Source organism: Theropithecus gelada, chromosome 12 (genome assembly GCF_003255815.1).
Source record: "Theropithecus gelada isolate Dixy chromosome 12, Tgel_1.0, whole genome shotgun sequence".
NCBI classification, from domain to species: Eukaryota; Metazoa; Chordata; class Mammalia; order Primates; family Cercopithecidae; genus Theropithecus; species Theropithecus gelada.
In genome coordinates, this window is record NC_037680.1 from 77613183 (window position 1) to 77634964 (window position 21782).

The 21782-nt window shown below is 37.2% G+C and overlaps 1 protein-coding gene across 2 annotated transcripts in view; it reads right to left on the reverse strand.

Moving 5' to 3' along the window:
• The window catches only part of FAM126B (family with sequence similarity 126 member B), an 83594-nt gene that overhangs the window by 35913 nt on the left and 25899 nt on the right, over window positions 1-21782 (reverse strand). For both annotated transcript variants that reach the window (XM_025405014.1, XM_025405013.1), the window contains exons 3-5: window positions 10748-10828; window positions 9640-9741; window positions 3807-3986 (exon numbers count right to left, since the gene is read on the reverse strand). In XM_025405014.1, coding sequence (XP_025260799.1) covers window positions 3807-3986; window positions 9640-9741; window positions 10748-10798 — 333 coding nt within the window. In that variant the 5' untranslated portion in view covers window positions 10799-10828. The remainder of the gene's footprint in view (window positions 1-3806; window positions 3987-9639; window positions 9742-10747; window positions 10829-21782) is intronic.

The following is a 21782-nucleotide window of genomic DNA, read 5'->3' on the forward strand; positions in this document are numbered from 1 at the left end:
CTGAGTAGTTGCATGGCCTAAAAAGAAGATACATCAGGCTGGGCACAGTGGCTCACGCCTGTAATCCCAGCACTTTGGGAGGCCGAGGCAGGTATCACTTGAGGTCAGGAGTTCGAGACTAGCCTGGCCAACAAAGCAAAACCCAATCTCTACTAAAAATACAAAAATTAGCTGGGCATGGTGGCACATGCCTATAATCCCAGCTACGTGGGAGGCTGAGGCAGGAGAATCACTTGAACCCCAGAGGCAAACGTTGCAGAGAGCTGAGACTGCCAGTGCACTTCAGCCTAGGCAACAGCTGAGACTGTGCCACTACACTCCATTTCAAAAAAAAAAGAAGAAACAATAACAGCAGCAATAATCCTCATCACCAAACACAAACCCCAAAGAACTTCTGTATAGGACTCATTTCTGAGTTTATGATGTCACATAAGAGTACCAATTACATGTGAATAATGACCATACCTCTAATTACGGTAGGAAAATAGGTCTGAAAAGTTCCTTGAGGATATAACTTCTTTGTAGTCAAACCAGGTCCCACCACATTTGGGCCACTGTGCTTCAGAGAAAGTCTATGCTAAGATGAATGGGCCTGATTTAAGTTAGACAAAAATGTTTTAATTTTATTGTTAAATTTCAAATTAAGCCTAATACTTTTGATTTATCTTTGCAGGTATTTGTGAAAAGGATATGCTAAATTTTGTTTAAGGGAAATATAAAACTTCCCCTGGGGCTATTTGAAACAAAGAAGTGCTGGGGAGGGAAAGAAGGAAAAACAGAAAAGAATATATGGACGACTCCCAGTGTGATTAAGAAAAACTGAGAACCACAGAAAAGGAAGAATACAGATATCAAGGGAATTAAAAGGAGTCCAAAGCCTAGGGTTACACTTCTGACATATAACTGAGCAAAAAATTTTTCTATAGTATACTAATTTTGCATTGTCAAACAGCACCAACAAGTTATGTCAACAATTTGTCCAACATGACACTTTGCAAAATGTTTCATGTGTCTCATTATTGAATTTTATTACACTAAACACATTAATGAAAATGATAGCTTAATGCTAAGCGTAGTCTAAAACACCAAGTTCCATCATTAAATCAACAAACATTTACTAAGTATCTGCTGGTAAGCACTATAGGAAACACAGTGGTAAATAAAACAGACTTCCTACTTGAAAAGAAAAAACAATCAGGCAAGTTAGGAAAGTAGAGAATTTTATTCCTAGATCAATTTTCATTGTTTTTAAATTTTAATTTTGATGGTAATTTTGATGAACATTTATAAACACCTTAGGCAACATAATGAATTCTTCAAGTTGTTTTTAATCCTACTAACAATGTTTTCTTTTTTACAGATGAGGCAACTGAAGTCAAGATATGAAGTAACTTGTCCCAATTTAAAACAGCCAATAAGTGGCAGGGCATGGTTCTGAACTGAATACAAGTCATGCTAAAGCCCTTGCTCCTTCCTTCAGACTTCTAGCGATGGAAATGTTTGCTAATGATTTTTTAAAGTAACTAATACTTAGAGGAGTGAGCACTGGTACAGAAGAATATTTACCATGAGATTCAATTTTCTTGTACTTTATTACCTTTCAGTTATAAAACTAAACTTTTATTATGTGGAGTATTTGTTTACAATGTATACTAAATACACAAAATATTAAGACTTCAAGGCGCAGAAATTTCAATACCAATGGTCCTTAACTGGACATCATGAGAAAAAAATAGAATAATAATGTTTACGGTACTTAATTCCTTAGAAGAAAAGTTTTAAAAACAATGTACTATCAAATACATGATATATTATCAAATAACTATTAACAAATTTACAACTTTTATGACAAATAACACTTTGGTTTCTCAATTGCTACCCCACTCAATGACTCCAAGATACATTCATAAAATTCACGATTCTTTATTGATGAGTTCAGGTAACTGCCCAATTTTGTAGAGGCACATGGGAATGGAAATATGATGCTGTGCTATTTTGTTTCCCTGAATTGCACAAGAAAAGGTGCCTTGTGCTGCCCAAATCTTCAGAAAAGTGCTACGCAGATGATCCCATGTTCCTAAACTCTCCCTCACCTTTTCACCTTGCTTCCTACAGTCTTTGTAACCTTTCTAGCATACCCTCCCCATCTTGCAGAAGTGATCAACTCTCAATCTTTGAGTTCTATGTAAAGCCCCTAGTATCTCAGAAGTGTTTATGGTTTCTTTCCTCCCCCTAGTTCCCACTGTGTTCTTACTAAGATTTTAAAAATCCTACCATGCTATAATACTACATGAACTTTTTTCCTGAAACTGATGTCCTCCCCTCAGAGAAACAGAAATCTCATGTCCATTTGCCTCACTCTTCTCAATTATGTATATAGCCTTTAATATATAAGAAGTGGTGACTAAATTCAATTTATAATTCAAAAGTCTCTCTGCATACCACCACAAGATTCATCTTCCTAATATATAATACAATTCTTCTGTTCAAAACCCTCTAATTGCTTTGAAGAGAACCTAAACCTAAACTCTTCACTTTAAAAAGACTCTCCAAAACTGACACAAAATTGTCTTTTCCAGCTTGCATATATACTCTGTGCTTCAAACAGAATTACTTTCTATTTCCAGGACGTGACCTGACTCTCCTGCCTCTCTGCTTATGTTCAATTGATAGCTGCTTCCTGAAACCTCACCTGCTCCTTATCTCAATGGGCCAAAACTATACCTCTTCATAAGGCCCAGCTTAGATGCCATCGCCTCAATAAAGTCTGCCATGATAACTTCAGCTAACATCTGAGTTTCTCTCTAAAATCCTCTTATTATACAAACCGCATTATTAGTTATCTGTAAACATGTCTTTTCAAACACAGCAGGAGTTTCCTAAAAGTAGGTGCCACACATGTAATTCTCCATATTTTCAGTGTCCAACTCAATGCCATACATCCAAAAACATTTATAAATATTGGTCAAATAAAATAATTTGAAGAAATAAATATTAATAATGCTATCAATTATAGTAGTTTTACATACTTTGTAAAATATATTATCAAAAAATGCATTATCAGTATTTACCCCTGTACTCAACCTAATTAGTTCAAACAAGTTACATTTATAGACATTTGAATTGTTTTTTGTTTTTTTGAGATGTGGTCCTGCTCTCTTGTCCAGGCTTGAGCACAGTGGCATGATCATGGCTCACTACAGCCTTGACTTCCTGGGCTCCAGAAATCTTCCCATCTCAGCCTCCTAAGTAGCTGGGACTACAGGTATATGCCACCATGCCCAGCTAATTTTTTATAGAGACAAGATTTGGTTAAGCTGCCCAGGCTGGTCTCAAACTCCTGGGCTCAAGTGCTCCTCAGACCTTGGCCTCCCAAAGTGCTGGAATTATAGGCATGAGTCACTACATCTGGCCTCAATTTATTTATCTATTATTTTTAATTTTTTTTTTGAGACAGAGTCTCAGTCTTTTCACCCAGGCTGGAGTGCAGTGGTACAATCTTGGCTCACTGCAACCTCCAACTCCCCAGTTCCAGCGATTCTCCTGCCTCAGCCTCCCGAGTAGCTGAGATTACAAGAATACACCGCCATGTTTGTCTAATTTTTGTATTTTTAGTAGAGACAAAGTCTCACCATGTTGGCCAGGCTGGTCTCAAACTCCTGACCTCAAGTGATATGCCTGCCTCGGCCTCCCAAAATGCTGGGATTACAGGCATGAGCCTGGCCGATTCATTTTTCTCTAAACATTCCTTAAGTATTTCAGAGGACCTTACAAAATACTTAAAATTTCTGTCACCTTCAACTTACCAAATTGTATATTCCTAACAGAAGTGCTTCAATGCAACCATTACTCTGTCTGTCTCGGCTAACTGTAAGCCGTAAATAAACCCACATCAATTCTGGCAAGAACTGCAGTGTGAACCTCTTAAGTCGAACCTCTGAGCTACGATAGAGCTCAAACAGCTGATGGCAGACAGGCTCCAGGAGCTAAAAGGAAAATAAAGTGCACTGGTCATTTCAATTCTTTTGGTTGTAATTCTTTTTTGTTTTTTCTTTTAAAGGCACCTATATCTGTATAAAACTTTTAGAATAGTCTTAATATTAACTTCTCCATATTTTGAGTTAATTTAACCAAAACCTTTGTGTAAAGAGACCACATATTAAACTGACCAATCCACTAACTATAAGAAGTATTTTGTGCCCATATGTCAATGTACCTTTCAGTATACTGTGCTACTAAATTTACTAGATTATTAGTCCTTTAGCCAATGTACTACATTTATATTTAAGAAGAATTTTCCTTTCTAGTCTTATCAACTCTTACTATCCTCCATTTCAAAAACTTTCCACTGAAATAAGATAATTTTGCATAATATTGTTGGGAATAAACTTAAAATCTCAACTGAGACTATGATTTGAACAAATTATATACCACTCTTACTGAAAAATGTGTATTGATACAGAATTTTCTAAGAGTCATGTTGTTGTGCAAAGCAATTCTTTTTTTCAACCACTGCTAATCAGTTTCTGTACAGTCAAAAATTCTGTACGTATTTTGGAAACTGAAGAATCCTATGTAAATCATTTGTTACTTAAATCTGTGAAAAACATGCTTCTTTGGAGGAAAATGTATGCATTTGTAAGTGTTCTGTGGAATCAGTTTTCACTGTATTGATGTCATTGTCTCTAAGTACTCAGTGTCTTCACTGCAATATGAAATTCATTAAAGCATCCACATTCCATGTAAAAAAAAGTTATATACCACTCAGTAGAAGGGATTTTGCAATAAATATTTGTGCATCCAAAATTCTAGCTAATATTTAAAATACACACAAGTGAAGCAAACCATTTTAAAACTGATTTAAATTTTACTTATTGTATTTATGTGAAAGATTTTAACAGAAATAGCTTTTTCAGTGTTCGATTGGCTAATTTTTCATACGATATCACACAATATGACTTATGAGGAACTTCACAATCTAGAAAACTGAAGAAAATGAACAGTTAAAATAAACTTTCCCACTTTTCCCTAAATATGTACTGCCAATTTAGAATGGGTTTGCTGGAGTAACTGTAGGCTGCACAAAACTGGGCTATGACTTTAAAATTCATATAAAATATTGACAAGAAACTATAAAATAAATTTTAAAGTTTAACACTAACTCTTTAAAAAAAAAGAATAATAGTTCAGTAATTTCATGTGCTTTCCTCTATTCTGAATGATTAAAATAATGGATATAACTTTGGAAATCTGCTTGAATATAGTTATATACATCTGTAATAATCTAACACTCTACAATAAAAAGTCACTGTCATGATAAAAAGTTAACAAATCCATGTCAATTATATAGTTAATATATTTAGAAGAGTTAGGATTAGCTCTGGAAGAATTCTAAAGTTTAAAAAATTTACATACATACACATCCTAGTCTAGTAAATACTAAGCCCTTTATGTTAAATCACTATCAGAACAGTTTTTAAAATCTTAAAACATTTTCCAGAGGCTGGGTGTGGAGGTACACATCTGTAGCTCCAGCTATTCACAAGGTTGAAGAGGGTGGATAGCTTCAGCCCTGGAGTTTGAGGCTGCATTGAACCATGATAGCATTACTGCACTCCAGCCTGGGTAACAGAGCAAGACTGACACAAAAGTAAAATATTGCAACTCTTCCCTTACATTGAAGTCTAAACCAATCAGATAATTTGTCTAAAGTCGTTGAAGTTAATGGTGAAATAAGACACTAAATTCAGGTCTTCTGACATCAAGTTGATGTTTCCACTCTACCACATTTCTTATATTAGAATGGAGGTATAGATTGTTTAATCACAAACAGTGTATTCCATGTAGTGCCAATAATGAACAAGTAATAAACTTCTGGAAACTGTCAGTTGCTGGCATCTTTCTTAAATACTGAGAGCAATATTCAGTTCTTTGGGAGAAGTAAAAAACTGTTGCTCTCACAAATTTTGTTTACTAAAAATTTATATTCATGTTTCAAACTCAATCTCCTCTTTAGTAAAAAAAACTCTCCAAAGATTGCCTTCTCTAAACTTCAAGGGCCATGGTACAATTATGATGAATTTCTTCTGTGAAGACCTTAAACTCCTCTTTCTCAGTAGCAACAGGTACACTGGCATGTGGGACACTATAATTTAACTAAGCACAGTGAAGTAATACAGGGTTACCAACATTATTACTCTGTTTTATTTTAAGCGAATGGGGGGTAGATGTTGGCAATCCAGTAACTTTTAATCAGATACTACTACAAAGTAAGACTGTTAAAAACTTGCTGGTCAGCCACAATAGCTCATGCCTGTAATCCCGGCAATTTGGGAGGCCAAGGCAGGCTGATGGCTCGAGCCCAGGAGTTTCAGACCAGCCTGTGCAATGTGGCAAAACCTCACCTCTACAAAAAATACAAAAATTAGCCAGGTGTGGTGGCACACGCCTGGGTAATCCTAGCTATTTTGGGGGGCTGAGGCAGAAGAATTGCTTGAGCCCAGGAGGTTCAGGCTATAGTAAGCTGTGTTCAAGTCACTGCACTCCAGCCTGGGTGACAAAGTGAGGCCCTGTCTTAAAAAGAAAAGAAAAGAAAAGAAAAATTGCCAATGCTATGTGTTAAAATCTTTAATTGTGGCCAGGCTCAATAGCTCATGCCTGTAGTCCCAGCACTTTGGGAGGCCAAGGTGGGAGGATCGCTTGAGCCCAGGCATTCAAGGCCAGCCTTGGTAACAAATGAGACTCTGTCTTTAGAAAATAAAAAATAAAATTAGCAGGGTGTGGTAGCATGTGCCCATAGCTAATTGAGAAGCTGGGTTTGGAGGATCACGAGTCCAGGAGTTTGCGGTTACGGTGAGCTACAATGGTGTCACTGCACTCCAGCATAGAAGAGAGAGTGAGACCATGGCTCAGAAAAAAACAAAAAAACAACAAAAAAAACTTTAACTTGAAGCATATGTCTCATAGCACCATGTTCTCAAATTCTTAATATAAATGATTCTGACCTCCCTTAAATGGCACCACCACCCACATCAAAAAGTATTAAAAATCATTATCCTTGGGTTAGAAAAAATCATAACTGACACCTTTCCCAAATTTAGCAAACACTGTTTTGACATGATAATTACTAAGAGACATGCTATTTGATGAACACACTGAGTATTTTGATGGAATAATGAAGATGAAGCCTAACTTGAGTGGGTTAAAGAATGTGAGGTGAAGAAAAGGAGACAAGTAGACAGAGGCTATGAATAAGCAATATTTTATGAAGTTCATCTGTGAATAGGGACAGAGAAATGGGGTAGATAATAGCAGATAAGCTCAAATAAAGTTTTTTAAAAATAGAATAAGGTTGTTTATCATATTCCACTCATCAGGGAAAGAAAAAAAGATCAGTGATGGAAGAGAGAAGGAATAATTGCAGGACCCGAGTCCTTAAGGTAGCTAGAGAAGATAGGATCCAGGCCTAAGCAGAAGAGATGGCTTTTGATACAACCTGAGATACTTCACCCACTGAACACCAGAAAAGGCAAGAGAGTGCTGTGGAGTGGTAGATTTGAATCAGAAAATATGAAAGTTTCCAAATATTTTCTTTTCTTTTTTTTGAGACGGAGTCTCGCTTTGTCACCAGGCTGGAGTGCATTGGTGCAATCTCGGCTCACTGCAACCTACGCCTCCCAAGTTCAAGCGATTCTCCTGTCTCAGCCTCCCAAGTAACTGGGACTACAGGCTTGCACCACCAGGCTCAGCTAATTTTTGGTATTTTTAGTAGAGACAGGGTTTCATCACGTTGGCCAGGATGGTCTCGATCTCTTGACCTCATGATCCACCCCCGCCCCGCCTCCCAAAGTGCCGAGATTACAGGCGTAAGCCACTGCGCCGACAACTATTTTAAGTTCTAATTCATATTAAATATGGCACATGACAATTTTCTAAAATAATTTCTTGTAACCTAAATAGTACATTTGTTTCTTTCAGAATATAACAAAATCAGGATTAAAAGGGACCTCCTTCTATGACTAAAGTCCATAATTGTTTTGAAATTCTATCGAATTTATCATTCTGTTTTTCTGAAGTCTGAATACATGGTTAAAGCCTTCTAACCTGACAGGAGACAGGAGAGAAACTCAAACCTCCTCTAGCAACTGGTTGATTATAATGAATGCTGGATCTTGAGCTCACATCCCTCGAGTTGTAATTTTTCCATTTCTAGCCATGAGACCCCCAAAGTCCCACACATTAATATTATGAAATATGACAACAGAAAGTAATGAGAGTAGCTTTTTTAATGTAAAAGCTTCCAAAGTATTAAACAAAAAAATAGGAAAAGGTTACTTCTTATACACTTCTGAGCCCTAATGAAAATGTCATTTTAGAATCTCATTTTGTACTTCACTGTTCTTCCAATCAATATTATTCTATGTTTGTTATGTACATGATAAAATACTAGATTCTAGAGAAGTCACAAATATAGAATATCTGACCACTGCCCATGAAGAGCTTACAATCTAAAGAGAAAGCATTAAAACAAATACATTTTAATAAGCAAAGCTTAAATGTTAAGATAGCGCAAAACAAGGGGTAGGGAATACACACATTCATTATTCAAAGAATTCTGAAAACTCTTGACCATATGGATATGCATGTACGTACATTACGCATACCCAGAGTTATAAAACATTCAGAAATACACTGCAAGAGAAAAAGCAAATGAATCCTGCAATTGCTGCTACAAATAGCAACAGATGCAAGTCTAACTGAGAGCCAATCGCAATTTAGGAGACAGGAAAGAAGGAGGTCAATAAGCAAGCTTTTAGTGATAGGACAAAAATGAAGATGCACTTTAAGTTAAGCTGCTGGTTAGGAGGGGATTACCTGAACTTCTTCAAACTCACTCCAGTACACAGCAGAGGCTCTCTTGGAGGTTGTATCTGGGAAGATAAGAAGCTACTTTCCTGTGTGTTCCTTTCATTTTCATTTTAAGCATACATGAATCCAGTGGTGATAAAACTGTATGTCACACTACTGTGTTAATGGAAAGATAATGTGTGTATTTTGCATAAGTTAACATACAGATTCAATAACTGCACTTTTTCCTTCTATCACAAGGTTAAATAATACAAAACTCTTACTCTAAGTTTATCGATCTTGACTACTTAAACTAAAAAGTGCTTCCTCTGATCCTTTTCAAGCTAAACTGACTAGCAGCATCATTTTGTGTTATCAGTTTGATTTTAGAGTGATTATACCTAATTATATATTCTCAGAAAAATAACTGTAAAAATACTTAAGATAAATAAAGTTGGATCAGTATACAGTTAAAATATGGCTTCCAGAGCAGGAAACATTCCAGAACAGGCAACAGAAAAGTTTCAAATAAATAATCCACTGAGATGATGGTCACTAAAATCAACAATCAAAACATACTGCACACTCAACAGGAAAAAATTTGACCAAAACATTTCAAAATATGGAAAGGCAGGGAATAGGGAAAGCCAAAGCAACTATCAGAATGAAAAACAGCAGAAAGAAAATTTTCCAGATTCACAAGAAGAGAAAACTATAAAACTTAAATTTACATGTTTTGGTAAACATATTTCATTTCACTATGTAGAAATTATTTTTCTTGAGCTCTCCTACCTCATTATTCGAATCCTGAATAACTTTATAGAGGGCTGGTACAAGTGTTTTTTTCCGGTGTAAAGTTGCTGCATAACTGGTGATCTGAGTGTCAGGTAATGCCTAAAAGAAACCACCAAAGGAAAACAAAAGTGAACATTTGAGAAGTGAGGAACTTTATTTTACACAAGTAGTTCTTGAACAGATTTATAACAAACTCAAGTAAGAAAAGTAAAAATAATTAATATAAAGAAATAGGCTGGGCACAGTGGCTTATGCCTGGAATCCCAGCAGTTTGGGAAGTCAAGGTGAGCGTATCACTTGTGGTCAGGAGTTCAAGACCAGCCTGGCCAACATGGTGAAACCTGTCTCTACTAAAAATACCAAAAATTAGCCAGGCATGGTGGTGGGCTCCTGTAATCCCAGCTACTCAGGAGGTTGAGGCAGAAGAATCACTCGAACCTGGGAGGTGGAGGTTGCAGTGAGCCGAGATAGCGCCACTGCACCCCAGCCTAGGCGACAGAGTGAGACTCCAACTCAACAGAAAAAAAAAAAAAAAAAAAAGAACGAACCATCAGACTGCAAACAAATTTAGTTAGGATGTTATAGTATAGAATCCTTCTAACTACTCAACCATAAATACTGATTAGAAATCACACATTATACCAAGATTTCCTGAAATGGGCCATCTTAAATTAATCTAACCTTTTAAAAAATGTAGGATGTTTCAATTCTTGCATTTATGTTTTGCCGAAACAGTTACAATTCCACAGTATTCATAAATTACATAGTTTTCCATCAAGACTATTTGACTTTTAATTACAGGATAGAAAAACGTAATTTTTGTGCCTTATTAAAGCTTGGTGGATCTTCTCTTTTACTGAATATATTTTAAAATATCGTCTCATCAATCTTAACAACTATTTTCATTTTTACATATCCCCTTCTAGTCATTATTCATATTAGTACCATTTTTAAGAACTACAATTACAGAAGCACGTTATTTTGTATTTTGCCATTTTCACTTCCTACCATATTTTTATACGTTTCTCCATAGAGCACATATTCACTGTTTGAATTACTGACATACAGAATAATATAATACATTCTGATCTCCAATCCAATTTACCTTGAATTCTGATAACCATTCTTCCACCACACAACGGTCAGTTCCCAGCATTTTCTTTTACCTTCTAATCCTCTTTTATCTCTAAAAGAAAAAAGCATTGAAACTGAGGACAGTAGTACTTATAGAAACAACTAGAAATAAATGATATGTGCCTTTCACCAAGAGAAATTAATCTAGTATACATTTTAGATAAGGTGACTTGTTTTAGTTTGGAGCAAAATTAAAAGAAAATTTTCAGAAGTAAGTTCTGGCTGGGCATGGTGGCTCACACCTGAATCTCAACACTTTGGAAAGCCGAGGTAGGAAAAATCACTTGAGCTCAGAGTTCAAGACCAGCCTGGCAACACAGTGAGACCTTGTCTCTACTAAAAATCAAGAAAATTAGCCAGGCGTGGTGGCGTGCACACCCAGTCCTAGTTACTTGGTATGAAAAGGTCGGAGGATAACTTGACCACAGGAGATAGAGGCTGCAGTGAGCTATGATCGTGCCACTGCATTCCAGCCTGGGCGACAGGGCCAGACTCTGCCTCAAAAATAAAATAAAAGTAAGTTTTATGTTTAATGATACATTTGAAACCTATTATCCTAATGCTTTCATATTTTCTCCAGCAAATTGTACTTCAAAGTAGCAAAGACAAGTGTCCTGAGTAAAATCAAGTTGCACATTATCCAGACAAATGCACAGTCTACAGTTTTATCAAATACATAACCAGAATAAGCTACATATCATAAAACGAACCGAGAGAGTATAAATGACAAAGCCAGATAAACCAGAAAGCAAAGGTTACATATTCAGCAAACTGATTATAAACATATATGCACCATACAAAATAAGGCCTCTGAAGAAAATAGATCCATAAATCTTCTAAAACGGAGAAATAGCTGGGCACAGTGGCTCATGCCTGTAATCCCAGCACTTTCGGAGGCTGACACAGGACTGAGCCCAAGGGTTCCAGACCAGCCTGGGCAACATGGTGAGACCCCATCTCTACAAAAAAATAAAAAAAAACTTAGTCGGATAGAGTGGTGTGCACCTGTAGTCTCAGCTACTCAGGAGGCTGAGGCAGGAGGATCCCTTGAGCCCAGGAGGAAGGCTACAGTGAGCCATGTTCACGCCACTGCACTCTAGCCTAGGCAACAGAGTGAGACCCTGTCTCAAAAATAAATTAATAAATAAATGAACTGGAAAAATGCCCAAGTAGGAAAAGCAAGCTGTAGGATGTAAACTGTAATTCCATTTAAATGCTAAGGGAGTCACCCCTGGAAGTTTATCAGCACCCAAGTAGGCAGCTGCCGAAAAAGCTAAAAAGGGATTCAGTAAGAATTGATTGATTCATTCCATAAATATTTCTTAAGCATTAACTATATGGCAGCCATTATGCTAGGATCTGGAAATATAATAATAAACAAATCCAGATGTACACCCACTTTAATGAACCAGTTATCCAGTGGAGGAGACCAAACATATTTTTGCAAAGAGATGAAGGGTAAGACAGAAAGAAAGAAAGACACACAAAAGTATAAAACAAAGGAGCCAAATATTGACTAAGGAATCAAAAGAGCTTCTCTGAGGTACTGCTTAAGTTGAGATATCAAGGATCCATAGAGTTAAGGGGAGTAGAAAGAGAACATTCTAGGAAGAGGAAACCACTTATACAAAAGGTCCTGTGGCAAGAAAAAGCACAGAAAGTTATAGAATCTAAAAGAAGATCCAAGTGGTTTGGAGTACAGAGCACAAAGGGCAAGAATTGAGGGTGGACAGGCAGGCACGGTCCAATGGCATAGGAAGTTTGAGGGCCAGGCATGGTGACTCACACCTGCAGTCCTAGCACTTTGGGAGGCTGAGGTGAGAGGATTGCTTGAGGCCAGAAGCTTGAGACCAGCCTGGGAAACATAGCATGACACTCCCATCTCTACAAAAAAATTTTTAAAAATTAGCTGGATTTGCTAACATCATAATGTTAGGATCAGATTCATACATAACAATATTAACCTTAAATGTAAATGGGCTAAATGCCCCAATTAAAAGACACAGACTGGCAAATTGGATAACAAGTTAAGACCCATAAGTATGCTGTATTCAGGAGACCTATCTCACATGCAAAGACACACATAGGCTCAAAGTAAAGGGATGGAGGAAGATCTACCAAGCAAATGGAAATTTAAAAAAACCAGGGATTGCAACCCTACTCTCTGATAAAACAGACTTTAAACCAACAAAGATCAAAAGAGACAAAGAAGGCCATTACATGATGGTAAAGGGATCAATGCAACAAGAAGAGCTAACTATCCTAAATACATAGGCACCCAATATAGGAGCACCCAGATTCATAAAGCAAGTCCTTAGAGACCTACAAAGAGATTTAGACTCCCATACAATAATAATGGGAGACTTTAACACCCCACTGTCAATATTAGACAGATCAACGAGACAGAAAGTTAACAAGGATATCCAGAACTTGAGCTCAGCTCTGCACCAAGCAGACCTAATAAGACCTCTACAGAACTCTCCACCCCAAGTCAACAGAATATACATTCTTCTCAGCACCACATTGCACTTATTCCAAAATTGACCACATAGTTGGAAGTAAAGCACTCCCTCCTCAGCAAAAGTAAAAGAACACAAATTACAACAAACTGTCTCTCAGACCACAGTGCAATCAAACTAGAACTCAGGACTAAGAAACTCACCCAAAACCACACAACTACACGGAAACTGAACAACCTGCTCCTGAATGACTACTGGATACATAACGAAATGAAGGCAGAAATAAAGATATCCTTTGAAACCAATGAGAACAAAGACACAACATATCAGAATCTCTGGGACACATGTAAAGTAGTGTGTAGAGGGAAATTTATACCACTAAATGCCTACAAGAGAAAGCAGGAAAGATCTAAAATTGACACCCTAACATCACAATGGAAAGATCTAGAGAAGCAAGAGCAAACAAATTCAAAAGCTAGTAGAAGGCAAGAAATAACTAAGATCAGAGCAGAACTGAAGGAGATAGAGACGCAAAAAAACCTTCAAAAAATCCATGAATCCAGGAGCTGGTTTTTTGAAACGACCAACAAAATTGATAGACTGCTAGCAAGACTAATAAAGAAGAAAAGAGAGAAGAATCAAATAGACACAATAAAAAATGATAAAGGGGATATCATCACCGATTCCACAGAAATACAAACTACCATCAGAGAATACTATAAACACCTCTACGCAAATAAACTAGAAAATCTAGAAGAAATGGATAAATTTCAGGACACACACACCCTGCCAAGACTAAACCAGAAAGAAGTTGAATCACTGAATAGACCAATAACAGGCGTTGAAACTGAGGCAATAATCAATAGCTTACCAACCAAAAAAAGTCCAGGACCAGATGGATTCACAGCTGAATTCTACCAGAGGTACAAAGAGGAGCTGGTACCACTCCTTCTGAAACTATTCCAATCAACAGAAAAAGAGGGAATCCTCCCTAACTCATTTTATGAGGCCAGCAGCATCCTGATACCAAACCCTGGCAGAGACACAAGTAAAAAAAGAGAATTTTAGACCAACATCCCTGATGAACATCGATGTAAAAATCCTCAATAAAATACCGGCAAACTGAATCCAGCAGCACATCAAAAAGTTTATCCAGCAAGATCAAATCGGCTTCATCCCTGGGATGCAAGGCTGGTTCAACATACGCAAATCAAAACGTAATCCATCACATAAACAGAACAAAGACAAAAACCACATGATTATCTCAATAGATGCAGAAAAGGCCTTCAACAAAATTCAACAGTCCTTCATGCTAAAAACTGTCAATAAACTAGGTATTGATGGAATGTATCTCAAAATTATAAAAGCTATTTATGACAAACCCACAGCCAATATCATACTATATGGGCAAAAACTGGAAGCATTCCCTTTGAACAAGATAGGGATGCCCTCTCTCACCACTCCTATTCAACACAGTGTTGGAAGTTCTGGCCAGGGCAATCAGGCAAGAGAAAGAAATAAAGGGTATTCAATTAGGAAAAGAAGGAGTCAAATCGTCCCTATTTGCAGATGACATAATTGTATATTTAGAAAACCCCATTGCCTCAGCCCAAAATCTCCTTAAGCTGATAAGCAACTACAGCAAAGTCTCAGGAGACAAAACCAACATGCAAAAATCCTAAGCATTCCTATACACCAATAAGACAAACAGAGAGCCAAATTATGAGTGAACTACCATTCACAATTGCTACAAACAGAATAAAATGCCTAGGAATCCAACTTATAAGGCATGTGAAGGACCTCTTCAAGGAGAACTACAAACCACTGTCCAACGAAATAAAAGAGGGCACAAACAAATGGAAAAACATTCCATGTTCATGGATAGGAAGAATCAGTATCATGAAAATGGCCATACTACCCAAGGTAGTTTATAGATTCAATACCATCCCCATCAGGCTACCAATGACTTTCTTCACAGAATTGGAAAAAAACTACTTTAAAGTTCATATGGAACCAAAAAAGAGACTGCATTGCCAAGACAATCCTAAGCCAAAAGAACAAAGCTGGAGGCATCACGCTACCTGACTTCAAATTATACTACGAGGCTACAGTAACCAAAACAGCATGGTACTGGTACCAAAACAGAGATATAGACCAATGGAACAGAACAGAGGCCTCAGAAATAACACCACACATCTACAACCGTCTGATCTTTGACAAACCTGACAAAAACAAGAAATGGGGAAAGAATTCCCTATTTAATAAATGATGCGGGGAAATCCGGCTAGCCAAATGTAGAAAGCTGAAACTGGATCCCTTCCTTACACCTTATACAAAAATTAATTCAAGATGGATTAAAGACTTAAACGTTAGACCTAAAACCATAAAAACCCTAGAAGAAAACCTAGGCAATACCATTCAGGACACAGGCATGGGCAAGGACTTCATGACTAAAACACCAAAAGCAATGGCAACAAAAGCCAAAATTGACAAATGGGATCTAATTAAACTAAAGAGCTTCTGCACAGCAAAAGAAACTACCGTCAGAGTGAACAGGCAACCTACAGAATGGGAGAAAATTGTTGCAATCTACCCATCTGACAAAGGGCTAATATCCAGAATCTAAAAAGAACTTAAACAAATTTACAAGAAAAAATCAAACAACCCCATCAAAAAGTGGGCAAAGGACATGAATAGACACTTCTCAAAAGAAGACATTTATGCAGCCAAAAGACACATGAAAAAATGCTCATCATCACTGGTCATTGGAGAAATACAAATCAAAACCATAATGAGATAGCATCTCACACCAGTTACAATGGCAATCATTAGAAAGTCAGGAAACAACAGATGCTGGAGAAATAGGAATGCTTTTACACTACTGGTAGGAGTGTAAACTACTTCAACTATTGTGGAAGACACTGTGGCAATTCCTCAAGGATCCAGAACTAGAAATACCATATGACCCAGCAGTCCCATTACTGAGTATATACCCAAAAGATTATAAATCATGCTATTATAAAGACACATGCACACGTATGTTTATTGCAGCACTATTCACAATAGCAAACAGTTGGAACCAACCCAAATGTCCATCAATGATAGACTGGATTAAAAATATGTGGCACATATACACCATGGAATACTATGCAGCCATAAAAAAGGATGAGTTCATGTCCTTTGTAGGGACAGAGATGAAGCTGAAAACCATCATTCTGAGCAAACTATCAAGAGGACAGAAAACCAAACACCACATGTTCTCACTCATAGGTGGGAACTGAACAATGACAACACTTGGACACAGGGTGGGGAACATCGCACACCGGGGCCTGTCATGAGGTGGGGGGAGCAGGGAGGGATAACATTAGGAGAAATACCTATGTAAATGAGGAGTTAATGGGTGCAGCAAACCAACATGGCACATGTATACCTATGTAAAAAACCTGCACGTTGTGCACATGTACCCTAGACCTTAAAGTATATATTTTAAAAAATTAGCTGGATGTAGTCATGCACACCTGTAGTCCTAGCTACTGAGGAGGCTGAGGTGGGAGGAACGCTTGATCTCAAGAGTTCAAGGCTGCAGTGGGCTATGACCATGCCGGTGTACTTCAGTCTGAGCAACACAGTGAGACCTTGTCTCAAAAAAAAAAAAAAAAGTTCGGAAATTTCATTGTAGTGGTGACAAAAAGGACATATTTCCCAAAATAAACAAAATTGGAACTTTAAACAACTCCCTTATCTCTATTGCTAGTTATTAAATTACTGACCTTTGTTTTTTTTTTACTGGAAAATTAAAAAGCCATACCTGCTCTGTATCTCAACTATTACCTCTGTAGTTTTACAATCTAGCTATAAATACATATTTAGTTGATATTAAATTTTTAAATAATTTTAAAATATCATAGATGCCTGTAAAAAAAAAATGGAACTTAGCCCAACCACCTATTCCATCCACAAACACTGTCAACCATTCTTCCAGATCTGTATTTATATATATATATGTATTTATAACATATATGTATGTAAATATATGTTATTTAAATACAGTCATGTGTTCACATCATATATAGTGCTCTATAGTATGCTTTTTACATTTGTTAAAAATATATCACTGGGCACGGTTGCTCACGCCTGTAATCCCAGCACTTTGGGAGGCCAAGGTGGGTGGATCACGAGGTCAGGAGATTGAGACCATCCTGGCTAACACAGTGAAACCCCATCTCTACTAAAAATACAAAAAATTAGCCGGGCATGGTGGTGGGTGCCTGTAGTCCCAGCTACTCGTGAGGCTGAGGCAGGAGAATGGCATGAACCCGGGAGGCGGAGGTTGCAGTGAGCCAAGATCGCACCACTGCACTCCAGCCTGGGCGACAGAGTGAGACTCCATCTCAAAAAAATAAATAAATACATACATACATACATACATACATACATATAAAGATTTAGATGTTAGACCTAAAACCATAAAAACCCTAGAAGAAAACCTAGGCAATACCATTCAGGATATAGGCATGGGTAAGGAATTCATGACTAAAACACCAAAAGCAATGGCAACAAAAGTCAAAATTGACAAATGGGATCTAATTAAACTAAAGAGCTTCTGCACAGCAAAAGAAACTACCATCAGAGTGAACAGGCAGCCTACAGAATGGTTATACTAGATATATAGATATATATACACACACACATATATATTCTAGAACATTTTTTTTTTTTTTTTTTTTTTTTTGAGTTGGAGTCTCACCCTATTGCCCAGACTGAAGTACAGCAGCAAGATCTCGGCTCACTGCAACCTCCGACTCCTGGGTTCAAGGGATTCTCCTGCCTCAGCCTCGTGAGTAGCTGGGATTACAGGTGTGAGCCACCACACCCAGCTAATTTTTGTATTTTCAGTAGAAACGGGTTTCACCACGTTGGCCAGGCTGGTCTTAAACTCCTGACCTCAGGTGATCTGCCTACATTGGCCTCCTAAAGTGCTGGGATTACAGATGTGAGCCACTGTGCCCAGCTTATCTCATTCTTTTTAACAGCCACAGAACTGTAAGCACAAACCCTTATCTGTCCAATAACTTACTGATGGACACGGACTGTTTTCAATTTTCTTATATTACCAAAAACTTGTTGCAATCAACACCCTTCTACATATTTGTGCATTTGTGTTGTTCTCTTCCATAGTATAAATTCTAAAAATTGTACTTGAAAATTTAAGGTTATAAGATATAAACATTATTGATAGCATATTCAAATCTACTCTCAAAACTATAATCTTTCAGATTTTTAAGAAGCATATGGCTGTTACATATACAGAATAATTTCTTCCTGCTCTGTTTATAAAGCTACTACCATAGCATAGAAACCTAAATTAATCTAAATATAAAACCATCAATTTGACTGCATTTATTAACATATAAGACTTTTAAAACTAGCACAATGAAAATTGGAATCAGAACACTCTACAACAAAAAAGAAATCACAATATATATTACTGTGTTTTAAAAATCAGCCAGGCATGCTGACTCATGCCTATAACCCCAGCATTTTGGGAGGCCGAGGAGGGAGATCACCTGAGGTTGGAAGTTCGAGACCAGCCTCACCAACTTGGAGAAACCCCATTTCTACAAAAAATACAAAATTAACCAGGTGTCGTGGCACATGCCTGTAATCCCAGCTACTTGGGATGCTGAGGCAGGAGAATCACTTCAACCTGGGAAGCAGAGGTTGTGGTGAGCTGAGATAGTGTCATTGCACTCTAGCATGGGCAACAAAAGCAAAACTTTGTCTCAAAAAAAAACAAAAAAAACAAAAAAAACACCTTGCTTGCTTAGTTAAGGCTTCACTCTTCTAAAATTAAAAACCACATTCATGGTTTACTCTTTAAACAATCTGGAAGTTATTTTAGAACATGATATGAGATTAAAATCTAACAATTATTTTTCCAACTGTTCTAATATATTGTTCGCATGCCTTTTGTTGTTTCTGTTTTTGCAGAGACTTGAAATACTACTAAAGTCTTACATATATTTGAAACTACTTCCCAGCTACATTTCGCAGTAGTTCTGCACAAGGACTGCAATCATTTATTTACTATCATTTTATTTTATTTTATTTTATTTATTTTTTGAGACAGAGTCTCACTCTGTGGCCCAGGCTGGAATATAGTGGCACGATCTCGGCTCACTGAAACCTCCACCTCCCGGGTTCAAGCGATTCTCCTGCCTCAGCCTTCCAAGTATCTGGGTTACAGGTGTGTGCCACCATGCCCAGCTAATTTTTTGTATTTTTGGTAGAGATGGGGTTTCACCATGTTGCCCAAGCTGGTCTCGAACTCCTGGCTTCAAGTGATCAATCCGCCTTGGCCTCCCACAGTGCTGGGATTACAGGTGTGAGCCACCACGCCCAGCCTATTTACTGTCATTTTATAATATACTTTAATACATAGCAGTACAAGCCTTATCCTAATTCATTTTTTCTAAAAATATATTTCATCGTTATTGCCTGCCTTATTCTTGCACATGAATATTAGACTTTTGATAATAAATTCCTTCCCCACATCCTATCCTCAGGAGAATGTATAAATTAATTCCAAATGACAGCTTCACAATACTGAGTTATTCCACAGAGGAGCATAGCACTGCTCTTTCTTGAAAATCCTCTATGTCTTAGCATAAATTTTTATTTTCTTCATGGAGGTCAACACAATTTCCAATTAATTCTTAGGTGGTTTTTATACTTTGATGCAATTACGATTGGGATTCGCTTCCATTATCTTTTCTAACTAATTATTGTTACACAAAAATTATGAAAACATTGTTTTTTTAGAGACAGGTCTCTGTCACCTTGGCTAGACTGCAGTGGTGCAATCATAGCTCACTGTAGTCTCAAACTCCTTGGCTCAAGTGATCCTCCTGCCTCAGCCTCCTGAATAGCTGAGATTATACACATGTACCACCACACCTGGCTAATTTTTTATAATTTTGTTTTTTGTAGAGACAGGGTCTCACTATGTTGCCCAGGCTACAAAAACATTTTTTAAACATCAAAATTAAAAGCTTTTTAGATAATTACAATCATTTAAAACATTGAAAATGGTTTAAATCAAGATGTCTGTGTTTTAGGAGAAATGTATAAACAAGTCATCTTTTAGCTAACTATAAGGAATTTTTTTTTTTTTTTTTAATATATACTACTACTTTACCGAAAAGGGCAAGAAAAAAAACTACAATTAATCAATTTTTTTTTAAATGTTCTCTGAAGAACATAAACTGCCTTTAGAAGTCAAAAAGAAAGTTGTTTTTTTTTTTTTGTGATCTCTCTGTCTCCCAGCCTGGAGTGCAGTGACACAATCAGGGCTCACTGCAGCCTCACAGCCTTGACCTTCCAGGCTCAAGCAATCTTCACACCTGAGCCCCCTAAGTAGCTGGTACTATGCATGTGCCACCATGTTTGGCTATTTTATTTTATTTTATTTTATTTCATTTTATTTTTTGAGATGGAGTCTTGCTCTGTTGCCCAAGCTAGAGTGTAGTCGTGCGATCTTGGCTCACTGCAAGCTCCGCCTCCCAGGTTCACACCATTCTCCTGCCTCAGCCTCCTAAGCAGCTGGGACTACAGGCACCCACCACCATGCCCGGCTAAAATTTTTTGTATTTTTAGTAGAGACGGGGTTTCACCGTGTTAGCCAGAATGGTCTCGATCTCCTGAATGGTCTCGATCTCCTGACCTTGTGATCCGCCCGCTTTGGCCTCCCAAAGTGCTGGAATTACAGGTGTAAGCCACCGCGCCCAGCCTAATTTTTTTTATTGTATAGAGAAAGGGTTTTCCTATGTTGCCCAGACTGGTCTCACTTCTGGGTTCAACCAATCTTCCCATTTCGGCCTCTCAAAGTGCTGAAATTACAAACATGAACTACTGCACCTAGCCAAGCCAAACACTTTTTAAAAAGCAACACAAATCTTTTGATACGTACTTTTATCAGAATCCCTGTCTGATATAGGGTCCAGAATATTTATTTTGGAAAAGCCCCCCAAGTAATCCTGATGACCATCCTCCAGTTTTAAAAAAACAAAAACAAAAAAAGTATCACCTCCAGGCTAAATTACTATTTTAAATTCCTATTTGATCTTTCCTATAACCACAAATTCAGCACATTAAACCTCTATTGTTTCCACCCATACCATTTTAAAAATGACTAAAAATGAAATACCTTTAAATAGAGAAATATAGTGGTATTAATAATAATAATCATAACACATATTTCCCAACTCTATAAAACTACTACTAGTTTTAAGACAGTAATTTAATAAGTACTTTAAAAGAAAATACGAAATAATACTTTATGAAAAAGAAAACAAAAAGCTTAACTAAGACAAGAGTATAAGGTCCCTCATATAATCACATGCCACTTTTTAAAAATTACCCTTTATGTTTCTGGCCACCTTTGGTCTTTGTACCTGCCACCTGGCATTCTCTCCCAGCTCTGTACATGGCTGGAGTAGACTCAGTTCATGTATTACCTCCTTAGAGAACCTTTCCCTATATACTTTA